General features: G+C 36.6%; 1 protein-coding gene across 1 annotated transcript in view; it reads right to left on the bottom strand.

The window, feature by feature from the left end:
- Positions 1–19,613, bottom strand: part of NFKB1 (nuclear factor kappa B subunit 1) — an 81,095-nt gene that overhangs the window by 40,336 nt on the left and 21,146 nt on the right. The window contains 6 exon segments of the mRNA XM_032224487.1: positions 4,182–4,286; positions 4,880–5,038; positions 5,975–6,138; positions 8,978–9,126; positions 14,968–15,066; positions 17,674–17,714. Of these exon segments, the coding sequence (XP_032080378.1) occupies positions 4,182–4,286; positions 4,880–5,038; positions 5,975–6,138; positions 8,978–9,126; positions 14,968–15,066; positions 17,674–17,714 (717 nt within the window).

Here is a 19,613-nt window from a genome sequence, read left to right as displayed (position 1 = left end):
AGGTCAGCTTTAGCACTTATTGCAGCCTGACTCAGCACAGCTGATTGGTGGGTGGATTAGACTGCCGGAATATCCCCAATCAGCTGTTCCAGGCTGCAGGGATTTCCACAAACCATCAATGCCCCTCTGATTGGGGGGGGGGCTACATTTGGTATATAAGACGCACCCAAATTTTCACCCTCTTTTTGGGGGGGGGGAAGGTGCATCTTATACTCCGAAAAATACGGTATATGGTTTCCATTTTGCATTCACTGTCTATATCCAATTTAAAGCACTGCTAATTGATTTTTAAAGTTGTGATGGCATTCTTCCAGACATTTCCTGAGACTCTGCTCCCCCTCCCCCCCAGTGTACTAATAACCAAATGATGTGTGGAGAACAATTACATAAAAGGTCTTTCTGTAGAAACATTTCTAAGTTGCATCCAAATCTGGGAACGATTTATTTGTTCCATCACCCACCCCTCCATTTCTTTTGTCCAAAACAGAAAACAAATGCTGGAAAACTTTAGAATCTGACTAGGCCAACATTGGTCAATCCAGAGTTTCTTGCCCTCCATCAAGAAAACCTTACCATTTTCTGTCCCAGATAAGAACGTATGGCTAGAAAGCAAGCTGTTTGCAAATAAAGTTGGGAAAACAAAGTAAAAGCGAATGATTTTTGCTTTTTCCTACCATAAACTGTCCATCTGCTATAAGAATACAAGTTTTTTAAATCATCAAAGCCACATGGCTAAGTAATCAAGAAGTATTCTGCTAAGTTGCAGGAATCTAGTTCTATGTTTTTTACAGGTGAATTTTAAAAGGAGTAGAGAAATGGAGGTTGGAATAAAATTGTCAAAAAGGGAAGAGGGTATTCCTCTCCATCATACCGAAGTAACAGGAGCCAGTTTGGTCTAGGGATTAAGGCACTAGACTAGAAATCAGGAGACGATGATTTCTAGTCCCACCTTAGGCACAAAGTGAACTGAGTAACTTGGGCCAGTCATTCACTCTCAGCTAAGGAAGAAGCAGGTAAGGACAAACCACTTCTGAAATCTTGCCAAGAAAACTGCAGAGATTTCTTCAGTCAGCAGGAGTCAACATTGACTCAAAGACACCCACCCACACAGATGCGCGCACGCACACACATTTTGTCTGGATGAAATTGAAGAGAATTAGATGTGATACTGGAAGAACGGCCTCTGCCCTGTATTCATGTCGATGGAAATATTCCCCTTGCACCTAATAACGGCAGCAAGACTGTTGGTGGCGCAATACTGGAAGAAGGAAGACTTGCCTACAATTCAAGAATGGGCATTGAAAGTTACAAACTTAGCCGAGATGGCTAAAATATTGGCATATCTTAAAGATCACTCAAATGAGAGATATAAACGAGACTGGAAAAAATGGATTGACTATATACAAAATAAATACGGGACCAAGAAATTCCAGTTAGCCTATGCTTAAGATCAGAAATGATTTAAATTGTTTAAAGTTAGCTCAGCAAGAAGAAGCTAAGATCAATGTAGAGATGTCATTAATTTTTTTATTTCTTTTTTATCAATAGATTTTAGACTGTGTTTGTTAAAAATCCATACCGTGTACGGGTTCTGGGAAGTTGGGGGGGGGAAGTCGGAGGGGGGCTGGGGGGAGGGTGGAGGGAGGGCGGGGTATACATTAGGCTAGACAAGAATTTGGTGGTAAACTAGAACTATTTTGACACACAAAAAAATTGTACTCCGATGTCTTACTGATTGAGGAATGATGAAATGTTTGTTTTAAAAGAAAATAAAACTTTTGAACCTAGGAAATATTCCCCTTGTTGCAATTGTGGTGCTGATATGCAAACTATTAAACATATTGCGCAAGATTGCCCACAACATGGGTTCTTTGGTTCTCTAGAAGATGTGTATGAAACAACCACCAATAATGATCACCTAGATAGCTGAACTGGACATCCAATTATGAGGCCTGTGCCATACCCCTGTAGAGTTTTTCTACATAATTCCATGGATTGTGTGTATATGTTTACTTCTTTTCTATCGTTTTCTCATCATATGCTAAATACCAGTGGTAGGTTCCAGATCTTGTTCCAACCGGTACGGTTGGAACGGGCCCGGCGGCATACACATGGATGCGTGCAGCACACATGCATGCCTCTTACCGCCTCTGCGATGCTCCAACTGCTCAGCAGAGCATTGTGCTGGCGCTGTACGTGCTGTGCACATGCGCATAAGCGCCAAAGACTTAAAAGTCCAGTAAGGAGCTCGGGTGGGAGGGTGGGCCCTCCGGAGCACCATACCGGAACAGTATCTGGTGCTCCAGGCAGGCTCCGGTACACCTGTACTGGGGCGTACTGCCTGCAACCCACCACTGCTAAATACCGAAGTAACCCTGTGAAGAATAGAAATAAAATACAAGATCTTCAAAACTATGGAAAAACTTTTGAAAAGGATTGGGGAAGCAGCTAATTAATTGGACTCATTAACAGAAGTATTACCCTCGAGGAAGGGAAAAGTGTTTAGGATGTCCAGTATACTATGAAGTATTCCCAAATGGATTGTCTTTTTGGGGAAAAGTGCAAATTTGGAGTTAAAAAAACAACTCCAGTATCAATGTAATTCAATTGTGCAGGAAGAACCTTAATGATTCTTAAATTGTTGCTTTTTCTTCCTGTCTTGCATCCTTGGAACCATATACAGTAAATATAATGAAAATTACAAATTGTGCACAACAATCACAAACATTTAGTCAACAAAGGTTACAATATTTTCTTAAGAAATACTACCACAAAAATGTATTGTTAACAATATTGTACCTAATGTTTCCTTTTTTCTTGATTAATTAAAATAAATCAGTTTATAGTGGCTACTAAAACAGGTTCATGTATCCTATGTCAAAAATTACATAGATGTAGAGATACAGTCCCCATATACTTGGGGAATGTCTAAATGGAGAAAATGTGTAGGCTGTCAACTCTGATAAACTTGTACTTTCTTTCTGAGTGTTGGCCAATTTTTTCCTCTTACTAATTATGGAGTTTTTGATAATAGATTCTATATAAAATTCTTTAATATAGAAGTGTTTATTGATTTTTTAAAAAGTATATCATGTTTCTCAGTACATGTTGAGAGATTTCAATTAATGCTGTTGCGAGGAAAAAACATACTTGCTAAGGGAAAACCCCACTTTGGAGTTTCCATTTACTCAGACTCTTATTTAAATCAGTTAAGAAATTTATTTCACTTCCCTATCTTGGATTGGGAAGGACTTTGACAGACTTGATATCTCTATTTTTATCATTTACAAAAATCTATAACTACGCTAGTCTCTTATTACTAATTAAAATCAATTTTTGGCTTTCAAAAATTATTGCAAATTTCCAGTATATAGAAACATATTTTATTAATAAATGTTATAGTACAAATTTTCCACCCCCCCAAAAAAAAACAACTGGACAGTAATCTATATTTATTCCCCAAACTAGATAACATCATCAGTGCCAGGACTAACTAGCACTGATAATGTTACATAGTTTTCAGACGTGGTATTCAGCAGGTTCTGACCAGTTCTGGAGAACCGGTAGCGGAAATTTTAAGTAGTTCGGAGAACCAGTAAATAACACTTCTGACTAGCCCTGCCCCCATCTATTCTCTGCCTCCCGAGTTCCAGCTAATCAGGAGGAAATGGGGATTTTGCAGTAACCTTCCCCTGGAGTAGGGAGGGAATGGAGATTTTATAGTATTCTTCCCCTGGAGTGGAGTGGGAATGGAGATTTTACAGTATCCTTCTCCTACCAAGCCACGCCCAACAAGCCACAGCATGCCCAACAAGCCACGCCCACAGAACCGGTAGTAAAATTTTTTGAATCTCACCAGTTTATGAAACGTCTGCAAGAAAACAACTAAACTCAGAGAGTATAAAGGACCCCTCATTTCAACCCCGAGCTCTAAATATTCTCCTTTATTGGAATTTATATTTAGCTGCCTTCTTATCTCATTCTTCCTTTGACGAATTCAGTTGCATTACTTTTAAATTCCATTTTATTTTTGGAACAAGCTTGTGAAATGAATTAGACCGAGAAACAGTTAATCGTTCTAATAGCACCCAGCTCTTTCCTTATTGGCCTCCTTTGCTGATTCTCAGAATATGATTATATAACTATGTTCAAGCATGACAGATGCAGTGTTGAGTTCTCACCCTTTTGGACCTTGTCACAAAGTAGGTAAACTTCTTCTCCCCCTGTTACACAGCCTGCAGTCCGATCCATCCGAACAATTTTTAAATTGGATGCATTTGGAGCTTCTGGGGGGAGAAAATTAATGAAAGAATTCAGTCAACTTCTAATTAGTTCAAAAACAAGAATTTTGTCCCAACTTGGCTGTATCATCTCCAAAACTTAGCATTACAAAATATACAACAATAATCCATAGAGTAAAATAAGAAAATATTACATACTCCTTGATTTACGACCAACTCAGCCCAAAATTTCCTTTGCTAAGGAAGACAGTTGTTAAGTGAGTTTTGCCCCATTTTACAACCTTTCTTGCCACAATTGTTAAGTGAATCCCTGAAGTTATTAAGATAGAAACACGGTTGTTAAGTGACTCTGAAGGTGGCAAACAAACATTGCAACTGGCATAAATACATGCCAGTTGCCCAAATTTTGATTACATGACCCCAGGGATGCTGCAAGGGTCATAAGTGTGAAAATCCTTCATAAGTCTTTTCTGTTTTTTTTTCAATGTAAACCTTTCATATCTTTTTCAAAATATTAATTAGGCAAAATTGCCCATACCTGAATTTTCAATCTTGCAACAAAATCCTATTCAGACTAGACTTGGCTTACAGAACGGGATTTAGCTCCAGAATGGAAAGCAAAATCAAAAGGCACTCACTGCTGTCATATATAGGGTCAGACAAGACAGGCTGAAGTCTCCTTGTAAAGCTACCAGTGCTATCAGGAAGGAATGCTGTGAACATGAGCCGTACGACACTGAGGTCCATCTCCTTAGTCTGCTGATTTGCTGCCTGACGAATGATATCCCGTTCCCGTTCTGAAAACCATGGAGAAGACGATGGATTATTGTAGCAAGGTGTCTTTTAATGGCGGTCATGGTAAGTGAAAGGGGAAGCAGGCACAAAATTGAATTCGGAAGACATCTAACCATTTGAGTGAAGAAAGCAAGAGGTCAGATGAAAGCCAAAGCGTACGACTGTGTTTCACCGAAAATAAGACAGGTCTTATTTTCTTTTGACCCCCAAAATAAATGCTTGGGCTTGTTTTCAGGGAGGTCTTATTATTTTTGAGGTGCAGGAGGCGGTGAGCGTGGCCACCTCATGGCTGCTGCTGTGTTGCAATATTTTTGGGGAGGGCTTATTTTTGGGGAGGGTTTATTTTAGCGCATGTGCTCAAAAGCCCGATTGGGCTTATTATCCGGGAAAGTCTTATTTTCAGGGAAACAAGGTAGTAAAGATACATTATATTCAATGTTGTGATTCTTCTGAACCATTTTTTAATATGCCCTGATCTTCTCAAGCATGCCCACACATACCACTGCTATTTCTTCAAGAGATATAGGAAATTCCACAAATTCCCCATTCAGTTCAAAATCACCCACCCAGCTACTTGACATGCAAAGGAGTTAAAAAAGAATTACATTATGTACGCTTAATGCTAAGTATTACTTTGACCAAGACATAAAGAAAAGGAAAAGAAGTGGATAATGTTCAAAGATGAGAGAGATCCCTACAACAGAAACAAAAACTGAAAAAGAATCAAAGGAATATGCACCCTAAAAGAAATTATTTTCTTTCCCACTGAACCTTATATTAACAATTTTGAAGGAAGAACTGTATAATTTTTTTTCTTGAGCGTTGATAATAAAATATGATAAAAAAGAGACAATTGTTTGCTTACTGTAAACATAATGAAGGGGAATTTAAAAATAACATTTATTACACGTGTGCAACAGAGATAACTCTCTACCTACCTGTTAGCTGCCTCTCCCCTCCGCCTTCCACTTGTATATAATTGAGATCGGGGTGAACGAGGAGTCCTGGATTGTACCCTTTTTTACATGCATCAATCATGCGAGCTTCCAGTGTGTCTAATACTTTTTTCTTTGTAACATGTAATATTCCCAGGTTTGGAAATCTGTAGAGAAGTACAAATCATTATATAGATATGATCCAGCTTGTGGGGAGCTTAGATCTGGCCTGCGGGGCTGCCCTGGAAACAGTGGACCAGCCCATGGTCCCTCTGTCAGGAAAAATGGAGGTCGGGAGGGCCACCCAGGCTACGTTTTCGGCCGGGATTGTCTCCTGCAGCTCGAGCTCCATTTTTGCTGGCAGAGGGCTGTAGGAGGTCATCTTGGTCAAAAATGGGACCCAGGGGGGAGTGCACAGCCTCCCCTTGCTCTATTTTCACTGGCAGAAGACTGCAGGCCGTCACAGCAGAAAATGGGAGCAGGGTGCCTGTGGCCCCCTGAACCCCAGTTTCACTGGCAGAGAGTCATGCCCCCCACCTCCCTGAGGTCAAACACAACCCTGATGCAGCCCTCAATGAAACTGAGTTTGACACCCTGCATTAGACCATAACCAAGAAGACCAAGGTTTAAATGCCACTCAAGTACTGTATATAGTTCACACCCTAATCTTGAACCAATAACCTCCCTAATTGGGCTATTGTAAGTGTGCAATGAAATGTGGAAAGCAAATAAATTCCTTTGAGCAACTTAGAGGAAGGAAAAATCTATAGCCAATAAAAACCGACTGGATAAATTCACTAAAAGCTTTTTGAAATGTGGGAAAGGTTTTGAGGGCTTGTGTTTCAACAGGAGGAGAGCATCGAATAAGGTATGATATTTGGATAAGTTACTTCAAAATGAAATACTCTTAATTTAAATACGCTTAGCAAGAATATGATAAAACTTTTAAGATTAGAAGCAGAATTGCAAACAACAGATTTTGCACTCAATTCGATGATAGTGTGATTCTTAACATCAATAGAATGAGTCTTTCAAGTCCGAAAAGCAGCTTCTCTTTGGCTATGCACCTGTGTGCATGTGTGTGTATTTCTAAAATCTTCCTATATAACATCAAACTAGCACTTATCTGAAACCTAATCCAATCCTAGAAACAATAATATGCATAGTTTATTTGCCCTTTCAAAAAAGGCAGAAGATTAACTAGGATTTAATATTCCCTTTGCTATTTTGTTCTTGGAATGCAACAGTTCAAGAAATCCAATGTTTATGTCAATATCATAATGACTTTAATGTAACTTGAATAAAGAGATATTTATTTAATTTACTAATGAAGAAACAGGCTAACCTATACAAATTAGGGGAGGAGCTGCCAATAAAATAGAAAAAAATGGAAATCGAATTTAGGAAATGTATTTGGGGGAAAGGAAACATCTCCATAAAAATTATGAATTCTATTTTTTTTGCTATTCAGTTATTAATCAGGCAACTTTGAATAAGGAGTTAATTATCATTTTTAGTTCTTCATCTGAAAATCAAGGGAAAAAATTAACAGGAAAACTGTTGAAAAACTAACAATAATTAAAAATAATTTTTGCAAGTGTTATATTTTTTAAAAAAGGAATTATTATATTATTTGCTAATTACACTTGGACTTAAGCTATTTCAGAATAATGAAACATTTATTTTCCTCAATACTTGAGTGGTTTTCTTCCATAGTTTTCATGCTAGACATATATAAGGAAACACTAACAAATACATGACTATTATTATATATGACTAAAGTATTATAACATTTTGTTTCTCTACTATGACATGAATAGTGGGTTATGACTGGTATGCCCTGGTACGGGCGTACCGGTGCCTGCTAGGAGCACCAGGTACCATTCCATTCCGGTGCTCTGGAGGGCCCACCCACCAGCCCGCATTCCTTACCAGTATTTGAGGGTTTTGGGGCTTATGTGCACGGAGTGTACGGCACCTGCGCGATGCTCCACCGAGCAGCTGGAGCATCGCGGAGGCGTAGCAGGCATTAAGTATGCAAGTGCACACTGCGTGCGTGTGCGCTGCACCCGTTCATGTGGTGGATGCCCGGCCCTGTTGCACCATACTGGTTGCAACGGGTTCCGGAACCCACCACTGCATGACATCCATAGTCAATTTCATTTCATTATGCAAGCAGATTCCCTAATAATTGAAGCCTTCTCAACAAAGCACACTAGAAATAACCACAGCAATAACAATCACCACATTCCCATCGGAATTTGAGTATATCTTAAAAGTGAGCTCATGCATGCATGGCTATGCCCTGGAAATGTACTTCATCACAGATTACATGAATATCAATTCTAAATGAAGGAAAACCATCCAGAAGATTTTATTCTATGATATCCACCATGCACTTGCACGCTTTCCCATCTCTTTACATTCTAATTGCATGCATGCATGCACGCGCGCGCGCACACACACACATACACACACATATGCCAGAGGGAACATTGAGTGGATAAAAACATTAGGTAGAACTGAATCTACATACCATAATTATGAAGAAATTGTACTTTAAAAGAACACTACTTACCGTATATTTTGGAGTATAAGACGCACCTCTTTCCCCCCTAAAAGAGCGTGGAAATGTTGGTGCGTCTTATACACCGAATACAGCCATTTTTGGCTTCCTGAAGCCCCATCCCTGCATCGCATTTTGGTAAAAAATGGGTGAAAAACGGGCTGTTTTTCACCAAAATGGTGATGTTTTTGCCTTCTCCCACCCCCTAGAAACACTCTGCAGGCTTCAGCAGACCTGGGGGAAGGGAAAATGTCCGCGTTTTGGTGAAAAATGGGTGAAAAACGGAGGCGTTTTTGCCTTATCCCAGCCCTGCTGAAGCCTGTAGAGTGCTCCTGGGAGCCAGGGAAGACAAAAACTTTTTTTTTATTACTTACCTCTTCGAAATCTTGGTGCATCTTATACACCGGTGCGTCTTATAGTCCGAAAAATACGGTACTTACCCCGTTATCATGTCTTTTGGTCCTGCATTTACTGTGCAAACTCCCTGCTCACAGTGTTTTCCTACCAAGCTGTGAGCATGCAAGTGAACATGTTTTCCATTTGTGACTAACTGCACTATTACTTTTGCAGGTCCAACATAATTGCATATCTGTAGGGAGCAGAATAAACACTTTTATTTTTGAGCAATTATTCCTCTGTTCCGATTCTACACTGATTTTTGAAATGTATTACATGTGGGGTGCTTGCATGTTAGGAATGTAGTTAAGCCTTGTGGCACAAAAACCCTGTAGAGCAGCAGTCCTAACTTTTGCGGCTTGGTGGCCCGACTGAAGGGAGGAGGGGAACTGGGCTGTGCTAGTGGTGGGTCAGCACGTGCAGGTCAACTCATGTAAGTGGTAGGCCAGCGCTCACGTGCGAAGCTTAACTCTCACGAGTGGTGGGCTGGTATGCATGCGCGCAGTTTAACTAACACAAGTGACAGACCAATGCACACAGGCACAAGAGCCTACCAGTCCACTGCTCACACATGTTGAGCTGCACACGCAAACACGTGCACACTCCAGCCAGCCCCTTGTGTAGCCCAATTCTGAATAGGCCACGGCTCAGTAGTGAGCCACGGACCAGGGGCTGGGGACCCCTGCTTAGATTGCGGAATAAATCTTTATTTAAAATTTGCAAAGAATTTGTCAAATGCTTTTTTATCAAATAACAAGTTTTGAAAGGATAACAACAAAAGGATTCTAATATTATTAAATAAACCCAAAGTTCTAAAATAGCAAATAAATAGTTTCAGAACATTTGGAAAGATTGGATGAACGCATAGAGGAGTTGAAAATCCTGTAGTATTATAGATTAAATACGAGATTCTCAAACTAAAAGGGCAAATTAATTGGTGTGACATTCCCATGAATACTGTACACTACAAGTAATTTCATAGGAATTAGAAATAAATATAACATTTATTTTTAATGATTAAATTTTAATCTAGATATAAAATAAGACAATGATAGGACTGTTTTTTATAAAATAATACCTTTTCTTTGGAAATACAAGAAGCGTATGTTTAAATACTATTTTCCCAATAAGAAGGGCAAAATGAATTTTGAAAAAATACTTCTAATTTCTCATTACATTTTTATTTTGTTGTGATATCTGCTCTTTATTTAGGTAAAGTGAAACTGAATGCTAACAGTACTAAGACAGTTTTATAGTCCCTATAAAACTGTGCTCGAGACTTTTCATGCCTTGACTCCAGCCTTCTTGAAACAGTTAAGATTTCTAAAATAAATGCAAACACCATTATTGATGAATACATCCAGTGAAGTGAAGATGATCATTTATTTTGAATTAGAGGATATATATCTAGGAGTATCGATTGATGTCATCTCAGTTGAAGATGGAATATTGATGAATAAATTGATATTTAAAATACACTGATGTATAAAATACACCAAATTATTATATTCAAAATGTAAATATATTAATTGCAAAAACAATATATTTAAATTATGGAACGCAAAAAGAATGTTTTCAGAAGCCAAATACGTATATTATTTTTGAAAACATTTATGTCAAGTGTGTGTTATATAACATACATTTGAAAATCAGAAGGCTGATTCCTGGCACTATAAATCAAAATATATGCATACTGTTTTTATTAACGTATGTCTTATGATTAAAAAAAGAGGAAGTATGAAGTGGACATAACAGAGAAGTTTTATAAAGTTTGGTTAATGAAGCAATTTAAAACTTTCTTGGAAATGGTCAGTTTTTACTATATGTTGCAAGCTTATTTTCAAAATGATATTCCTTAAACAAGAACAGGAAATAAAAAGGAAAGCAAAAGTCGTTATGAAAACTTTCACTCATAAATTCTGTGTGAACAAATTCTGTCATGGTGATACCAAAAACAACTTTTTTAATACAATGATTATGATTCCAATGTATGTTTCCCAGAATGGAAACATACAAACCTAAACATATTATTAGTGAATATTTAAAACATATTAAACTTTTTAAAAATGTTTAATATTTCAACTTTAAAAGTTTTTAAAACTATTAACAGGCTTATCCAAATTCATTTCAGGTATCTATGGGCAACTGGTTCCCCACTATCAGAAAAAAAATGCTGAATTCAGATGGGCCAGCTGTGGCTCATTTTATACTCTTACGAGTCCTGGCGTTGCCTGGTATTTATTTATAGGGGAAAAATGTCTGGACCAAACAGAATTCCTAATGTTGGATTTTTCCCCTTACCAGAGGGAGTCTCCTTATGGAGTACTGTGAAGCTGTTACCATGGCAACTCCACTGTCCTATACAGTAGAAGCCATTATGATAGTATGGCACAACAGGCTGTATCTTAACAGAACACACCCCCCCAGGGGTGTTAGGGGTGTCTTACCACCACAGTATTTTTCTCCAGAGAGTAAGTCACCTGTGTACCAAGTTTGGTTGAAACTGCTTGAAGTGTTCCAGTTATGCTGGAACGAACGAATGAATGAAAACACACACACACAAACACACACAGCTATTTTTATAGATATAGATTTCCAATCCATTTGTGTTCATCTATGATTCAAATATTATTTATTGTTAGTTGTATTTTCGATATAGTATTGTGTTTCTTTTTCCAACACTGTACAAAGGCAGCCCCTATAGTGCATAATATCGGTTACACTTTTGTCACCTTTATCAGCGACACACACACACACACCGGGGTCTGTGGACAAGTATCAGTTCATGGTCTACCAGGAACTGGGGCATGGAAGCGAACGAATCCTCATCTGCTCATCCAAGTAACACACAACACACACACACACACACACACACGGTTCATGGTAAAACCACCCTCCACTGAACTGGTCCCTGGAGGTTGAGGGCCACTGACCTATATATTGATCCAGAGTGATAACAGAAACAATAAAGGTAGGATGGGGACCGGCCATAGGAAAAACATATTTATTGGTATAGTTTTATACTGATTCAACAATAGGCAGGCAGCACTATAACTTGGGAGTGGGAAAGGCCCCTCAAATGAAATCTTAGTGTTGTTCCTTGTTTCAGCGATTCATACTATTTATTTATTGCTTTCAAGTACTTTTTGACTCCTGGCAACTACCTGGACATGTTTCTGCAGTTTTCTTGGCATTTTCACAAATGATTTAACATTGCCTTCTTCCTAGGAATTACAGAGAGTGACTGGCTCAAGATCACCCAGCTAGTTTCATGCTAAGGTGGGATTAGAACTCATAGTCTTCTAGCCTGAGGCTAGAAGTACTACACCAAACTGGCTCTCTTTTGGAATTTCAGCCTCTACTTGCTTTTAAAAAGGACAGATTGTGCTTTGTTATGACTTCCATATTCTCCAAAGATGGGATATTGATAATAATAAAACCCAGAAAGTTTAAAATTTGGGAGAGAGGGGGGATTTATGTATGTTGCTACCTGAAGTGACATCATTACACTTAATTTGAAAATATGGTGCTGCATAAATCAACAGCTCATGTTAAACAGAGAAAACTCCAGAGAAACAAATTTATGTGAAGTATAATAATTATAGATCATGACAACTAATAATCTGAATAATCTGAATCTGAATAATTCTGAATAATAACTGGAAGTCTTTCCATTTGTGTAAATGAAGCACTTTGGTTGAAGGCAGACAGTCACAGAAGGAAACAGAACAGAAAATATTCCAGCTGCCAACTGGCTAAACTTGAAATAAAAAACAGGTACTAACAAGCTACTAAAGTAGCCTTAAGGAACTTCCCCATATTTATTTGCCAAACTCTCTTTGCAGGTATTGTTGTGTAAAGATTTATATAAATGAAAAGAAAGAAAATAGGGGGGAAAAGATATAATAATTGGAAATAAAAATAAAAAAGACTGACAGTGCACTTCTTATATGTCTATTCCGAAGCAAAAGCTATTGTTAATCAGATTTTTCTCAGCTAAAAAAAATACAGAATTGAAGACTGAGTAATATAACTATGATAAAAGATTAAAGGCAAGATGAAATAAGAGGGGAAATACCCATAAAAACCCCACATGCCTTGCGCATTTCCATAGATATGAGAAAATCTCTGACATTAATTTCCAAAAAGACTCAGCATAAATGAAATAAACAAAAAGTTTATTTGTTCTAACGTTCTCAGAGAGTTCTAATAAATACATGTGAGGTCAATGTATATATTCTAAAAAGAGCTATATTTACACATTCACAAACAAACCCTGTTAAAGATGTTGGGAGAAGCAAAGTAAGATCTTAATTTTGAGCCCCAAAAGATGTCTATAGTTGAGAATAGCTCCCCTACATTACCTTATTTATCTCCATGAGAAACATTTTTCTCTCTAGCTTCACTTTTTGCCAGAAACAGAAGTTCCTTCATAAAGATAAATTAGGAGACAGAAAATGTTTCCCCTACCCAGTTGTGTCCAACTCTAAGGGGCTATGCTCATCTCCATTGCCTAAATATCTATGAAGATTTGCAAACATTCAGATCATGGTTGTCCCAAAAATGCTTTTCAAAAGGACTTTTTAAAAAGTGGACTTTTTAAGTTTTTTCCCAGTTTTCCAAACTATGAAAGTCCAATGGCCTTTTGAAAAAGCACCTTTAGGACTCTATATAAGAAACGTGATAGCAAGTGGTTAGAGTGCAGTACTGCAGGCTACTTCTGCTGACAGCCAGCTGCCTGCATTCTAGCAGTTTGAATCTCACCAGGCTCAAGGTTGACTCAGCCTTCCATTCTCCTGAGATGCGTAAAATCAGGACCCAGATTGTTGGGGGCAATATGCTGACTCTATAAACCGCTTAGAGAGGGCTGTAAAAGCACTGTGAAGTGGCATATAAGTCTAAGTGCTATTGCTATTATATAGCTGAGGGAGCCAGTGTTGTCCGAAGACACTTCCATGGTCATGTGGCTGGCATGATTATATGCTGGGGTGCACAGAATGCTGTTAGCGTGCACGCAGCGAACCAGTACCAACCGGTACAGGAACCCACCCCTGGGTATATTGATAATTCAGCTGCAGCTGAGAGAAGATATGTAACACTTTAGCCAAAACATATAAAAGCACAGGCATCTTCTTTACAGTAACCAACACCTTCGGAAACGGTAGGATTTGAAAATGAAGATCAAACCCCTTTGTGATATTTTTAAGAAAATGAGTTGGAGTTGCTCAACATAACCCATTTTATGAAGCTATTGCTCTGCTTGTGAAGAAAAGCAAAGCAAGAGTTAACGGTCAACAATTATCACAACACAGTAGGATAAAAATAGACCAAAATGCCCCTGAATCTGAGCTTACTGTTTTATGAAAAAAAATTCAAGCTCAAAAAGATCTCAGTAATTGTGGATTTTGAATTAATTCTTATCTGGCTAATTCTCATCTCTTACTTCTCAATGTTGGTACAACTGGGGATTTAACCTAATTTATCATTTATTTCCAATGAAGGTTATACACTACCATAGAAGGAACTTTAAATAAAATCACTTCTGACAAACATACATTGTACTTTGAGCAGAAGAGAATGCCCTTGTTTATTCTGTAGAGCAGGGGTTGGCACCCTTAAACATTCAAAGAGCCACAAAGGTCCTAACCAGAAGCCCCCCCCCATTCAATTCTGGAGCTGACCGGAAGTCCAGTTCCCCCACGATAGAGTCTCCTTCTAACATGGCATCATTTTTCCTCTATCTGTCCTAACCGAAAGCCCTATCAATTGTGGAGCCAACCAGAAAACCCACCCCTTGCCATAAAGTCTCCTCCTGGTACGCAGTGCTGCCCCACCACCACCAGAGGGTCCTCACAAAATTGTGGCATTGACCGGCAACAGGGAGCCGCAGCAGAGGGATGAAAGAACCACATGCGGCTCCTGAGCCACAGGTTGCTGACCCCTGCTGTAGAGTACCACACAGATAATACAGTTATATATTAATGTTGAATAAATATTAACCATATTAAATATAGTAATTATATTATTAACTTACTTTAACTTGTGGATAAGACTTCTTGTTCTTTTCACTAGAAGCTCCAGGAAGTCCACCATGGGATGGTCCTTCACAAACATAGCGGAAACGAAAGCCTCTCTAAGGAGATTAGTTTTGAAGAATTAAAGAACATTTGATTTAATTATGAATTGCTCAATAAGTTAGATAAATCAGTAATATCCCATAGAGTACAGATAAATATTCACATACTTGTTTATTAAAATACTGTACCTATTTACTGTAGATATTTTAAATATTTTAATATTGAAATAATTAAATAATTTAGCAAATACAGATCCAGGTGATACTGCAGTGAGCATTATGCTTTCCTTCCATCAAGTACTTTAAATGGCAACTATACATTAAAATTGAAAGGCAATTTCTAGTAGATATGTCAACTTCTCTAGAGAAATCTTATGCTACAAAAAAGGCCATGAATATCAACTATTCGGAATGAAATTCTGATGCTGATTAAATATAACAAATAAACTACGCTTTTCTGGTGTTTTCTTTTAGGATAAATTGAAATCTGATTATTATTTATTGACTACATTAACAATACTTCCACAGCAGATGACTTTCATCTATAGAAATGTTCTTCTAAATATAATAGTGATAGTTTCCTTTTTTTTCCTTACTGGCTTATCTTTATTTGAAAATACTTTTTCATTTATCTCCGAATACTTGTTCAATAAAAAAGAAAAAGAAGAGCTAACTTTAAAGCCTTTATAGCAGCTTTTGATCCATTCCCCCCATTTTAACATTAGAATTTCATTCAGAATGTGTCATAAATGTTTCAACATTCCAAGTCAATTTTCTTCTCCCTCGACCCTTCTGCTTTTTATAATATTGACATTTTGATATTAAAACCAACTAAAGCTTTCCATGTTTTGTATCATTTTGGCTGATTTCCTTAAAGACTATGCTTCCCCATGGATATTGGACTTTTTTTTAAAACATCAGAACTATTATTTCAAAATGTTATTTAAATGTAAAAAATAGATATCTGCACAACAATAATGAACGGTAAACATTTCGTGATAATGCTGAGACAATAAACTAATGAAATTTAAATAAAAAATCCCATGTCTTAAGAATGCCACAAAAAAGGGAGAGCTGGGAGTTTTGATTTTCCTTTAGCAAAACTTTTATAAGCTTTACGCTATTGTATTAGTTTCTTTATTTTTCATCCTATAGTCATTTGTGGAAACACATATTTTGTTTGTGGAAACACTTGTTTGTGGAAGCAAGTTTTTGGAAACATGCACAGCAGCTACACAAGGCTAAGTTGTCTTAATTCTGTATCATTTACAATACTTTGTCAAAAACATATTTCATCTAGAGAACAGCTTAATTTTTCAATATCCTTTCAACTTGTCATTCAAAACAAAAAATATGGTATACTTCCAATGGTTTCAAACAACCCGCCAATTTTACAAACTTACAGCCTTCTCTGACAGGCCCGGGCATGTCTAATATGCATTCACTCATCTCAGACATTAAATTTACATCTGCAGGAAGGACAACTCTTTTGAGTTCTGGGTCACCCCCAAAGTCAAATTACTGAAATGCCTCCTTCTCTGTTCAGAGGTAAAATGTTTATATTCAAAAAACTACAATCAGAATTCTAAGAGAAAGAGACCAAGAAGCTAAAGTCAAGTTGGATTCAAGGGACAGAATTCAGATTTCCCTCCAATTTCTGGTTTAAGTTTGAAATGGAAGTAAGAAGGACTTGTTAAGGAAAAATGGTGTAAAGTGGTGTCACAAATCTAGATTCTTTACAGAAATAGGTAAACGTTAGATACAAACTGGACTGAGTTGATTTTTTCCTGTATTTTAGAGTCCAATTCTGTGTTTAATTATTTTCCCTATACATGCTCAATGCATGAGGGATTTGTGCAAAACAGCTACCTTTTATGTCAGAATTGCTTCTAAATAGAAGCAAAACAGTATGATTTGTAACTGTATAATCTGCTGAAATTCCTGCATTTTTTCATATTTTTTCCTTTTGGATGTTCCTGTAAAATGAATTGAAGAGATATCAAATTCGATGGCAATATTTGATTGAATTAAAGATTAAGACTATTAGAAGTAAAAGGAAGAAATATAAATTTGGTTTATTTGACCAAGGTTAAAATAAGATGTCTTTTTGCAATGTTCTGGCAATCTTTTATGGACTTTTTGCTGATACCATGATTGAAAAGTTGATGTTTTATGGATTGCTTATAGTTAAGGGATACTTTATGGGATGAAAATATATCTATTTAATCTTATAGGGCAAAGAGTTATTAAAGCTGTTTATATTTATGATGGTTAGAAGTGACTTTTGATATTTCTTTTTCTTTATTATATTCTCTCTTTTTCTTCTTTTCTTTTTTGCCCTTTTTATTTTTTCTTTCAATTCTCTTCTCTTTCTGTAAGTTTAGTATGTATTAGTTTTTACTATTGTAATTAATATTCTTAAGAGAAATAAATATAGATATTAAAAGCAGAAGATAGAGTTAGGATAAGAAGTTCTCATACAATTTGTGGTACAGATGACTTGAGACCACCAAACTTTCATCTATTATGATAATCATACTACCATTATAAATTTTGTATAAAATATGTCTTTTTTGTATAGTATTATCTTAAATAGTTGGGCTTTTACTATGCTAATTTATTAATCTTTCAATATTAAAAAAGAAAACAATTCTCTTCTCTTACCTGTTTAGGTTGTTCAATTATTTGAAGATATGGCCCATCAGCTAGTAAAAAAGATAATGAAGAAAACAGAAGAATTCATACAAATATTATATTTCTGAAGACATTTTGCAAACAATGTCTCAAGAAACTGAAGACATATATATGACTGTAATTCCTGGTGTATATGTTCAACAAAGAAAAATCCTAAGAAAATAAAATAGTGCTACAATCATATAAACCTAACCTAGCTATATATATTTATTGACAACAAAAATCATTTAATTTTTTCAAACTTTTTGAAAAATTGTAGCATTCTAGAAAGCTATTTCTAAGCAAATAAGCTATTTCTAAGCAAATAATAGCTTCAAATACTTATTTAACTATTTCTGATGTCAGTCACTTTGTACTTCGGGACAGCTGCAAGACTAAAACAAAAACATTGCAATTTCAGTCCAGGTCCCTATACACAAAGCAGAATAATTTAAAACAATAAATCAGTTTATAAAAAATTACAACAATTAATAAGTGAAAGTGAAAGAAATTAAATATCCAGTAACAAATAAGGAATAAATAATAAATAGAAGATTTAAAAATATTTTAAGTGGGATGACCCAAAGAGATATTAAAGCAAATAGAAGCCAGATGTTCTAAAGAACAATTCGCAGCCCAAGAGAATTGCAATTAAAAATACTTCCTCTTTTGGTAAATATTTTAGACAAAAGAAACGCAGACTTTCCGTAATTGCTCAGATTTTACGTAAACTGTTTTCTTGCTAAATATTTTTAGGTGTTTTAAATTATTTTGATAATAGCTTTATTAAAATTTATGGAGATAAAAAACTAATACAAACTTATGATACAAATATAAAAAGTAAAAATTTAAAAAGAATAAAAATAGTAATGAAAAGCTAAGAGATAAAGAAATGACTTCACTCTTTACCAAGACAAGTAAACAATTTCAGTAACTTTTTCACCTTTTTTGATTTTACAACAAAATATCTCTTCTTCCCATATCTCATATCTTATCTACAAATGTTGAAACCTCCCACTCAGTTTTACTCAGCGAAAGTCCAGAATTACCAGAAATAACATACATACATAAATGCATACAGTATGTACTTACATACATACGTACATGTGTGTGTTTTAACCTTAACTAGATAAGCCAACTTTGTATTCCTTTCTTTTCCTTTCCTTTTAACATGATAACATACCATTTGCTCTGAAAATACAACAAAATATACAGCACTTTGCAGTGCTTTACAGCCCTCTTTAAGCAGTTTATAGAGTCAGCATATTGATCCCAACAATCTGGGTCCTCATTTTACCAACTTTGGAAGGATGAGTCAACCTTGAGCCAGTCAGAATCGGACTCCTAGCACTGGGCATTCTAAGCATTGTACCACACAGCTCACAAAGCTAAACAGCTAAATAGCCAAAGTTCAACAACAGCCTTATCTTCCAAATCATCTTCATACGTAATAAATAGAAGAGATTAACATTCAAAGAGGAAATCAAGAGGTACTTCACACATTTCCTTGTAGGAGACAATGAGTTACCATTCCCATTTTTCAAGCAATAAAGAACACAAGAATGAAAATCATTCATACTTCCTTCCTTGCACTGTTGTTAAAATCACCCAGATTTGCTCTTAACTCATCTGTGGTGTTTTAATTTGGGGAAATAGGCCTAGCAGACCATAGCAACCACCACCACTACCACCACCACACACACAAAAAACCTGTCATCTTAGCACAGTTGCAAAGAACAGGGTATTTGTTTTCAGGAAGTCCCCAAATTTCCCAAGTATTTCTCCTACACACAAACAGACACATACACAAAGACAAGAAAAAATTGTACAGTGGTGATATAAAAAGGATCAGAATGTTATTTGACAATGCCTTTCATTGTCACATATTTCAAGATGTCCTTTCCCAACTTAGCTAAGATCCTCTGTCCTAT

Source organism: Thamnophis elegans, chromosome 9, assembly GCF_009769535.1.
Source record: "Thamnophis elegans isolate rThaEle1 chromosome 9, rThaEle1.pri, whole genome shotgun sequence".
Classification (NCBI taxonomy): domain Eukaryota; kingdom Metazoa; phylum Chordata; class Lepidosauria; order Squamata; family Colubridae; genus Thamnophis; species Thamnophis elegans.
This window is presented reverse-complemented; position numbering and strand designations above follow the sequence as displayed.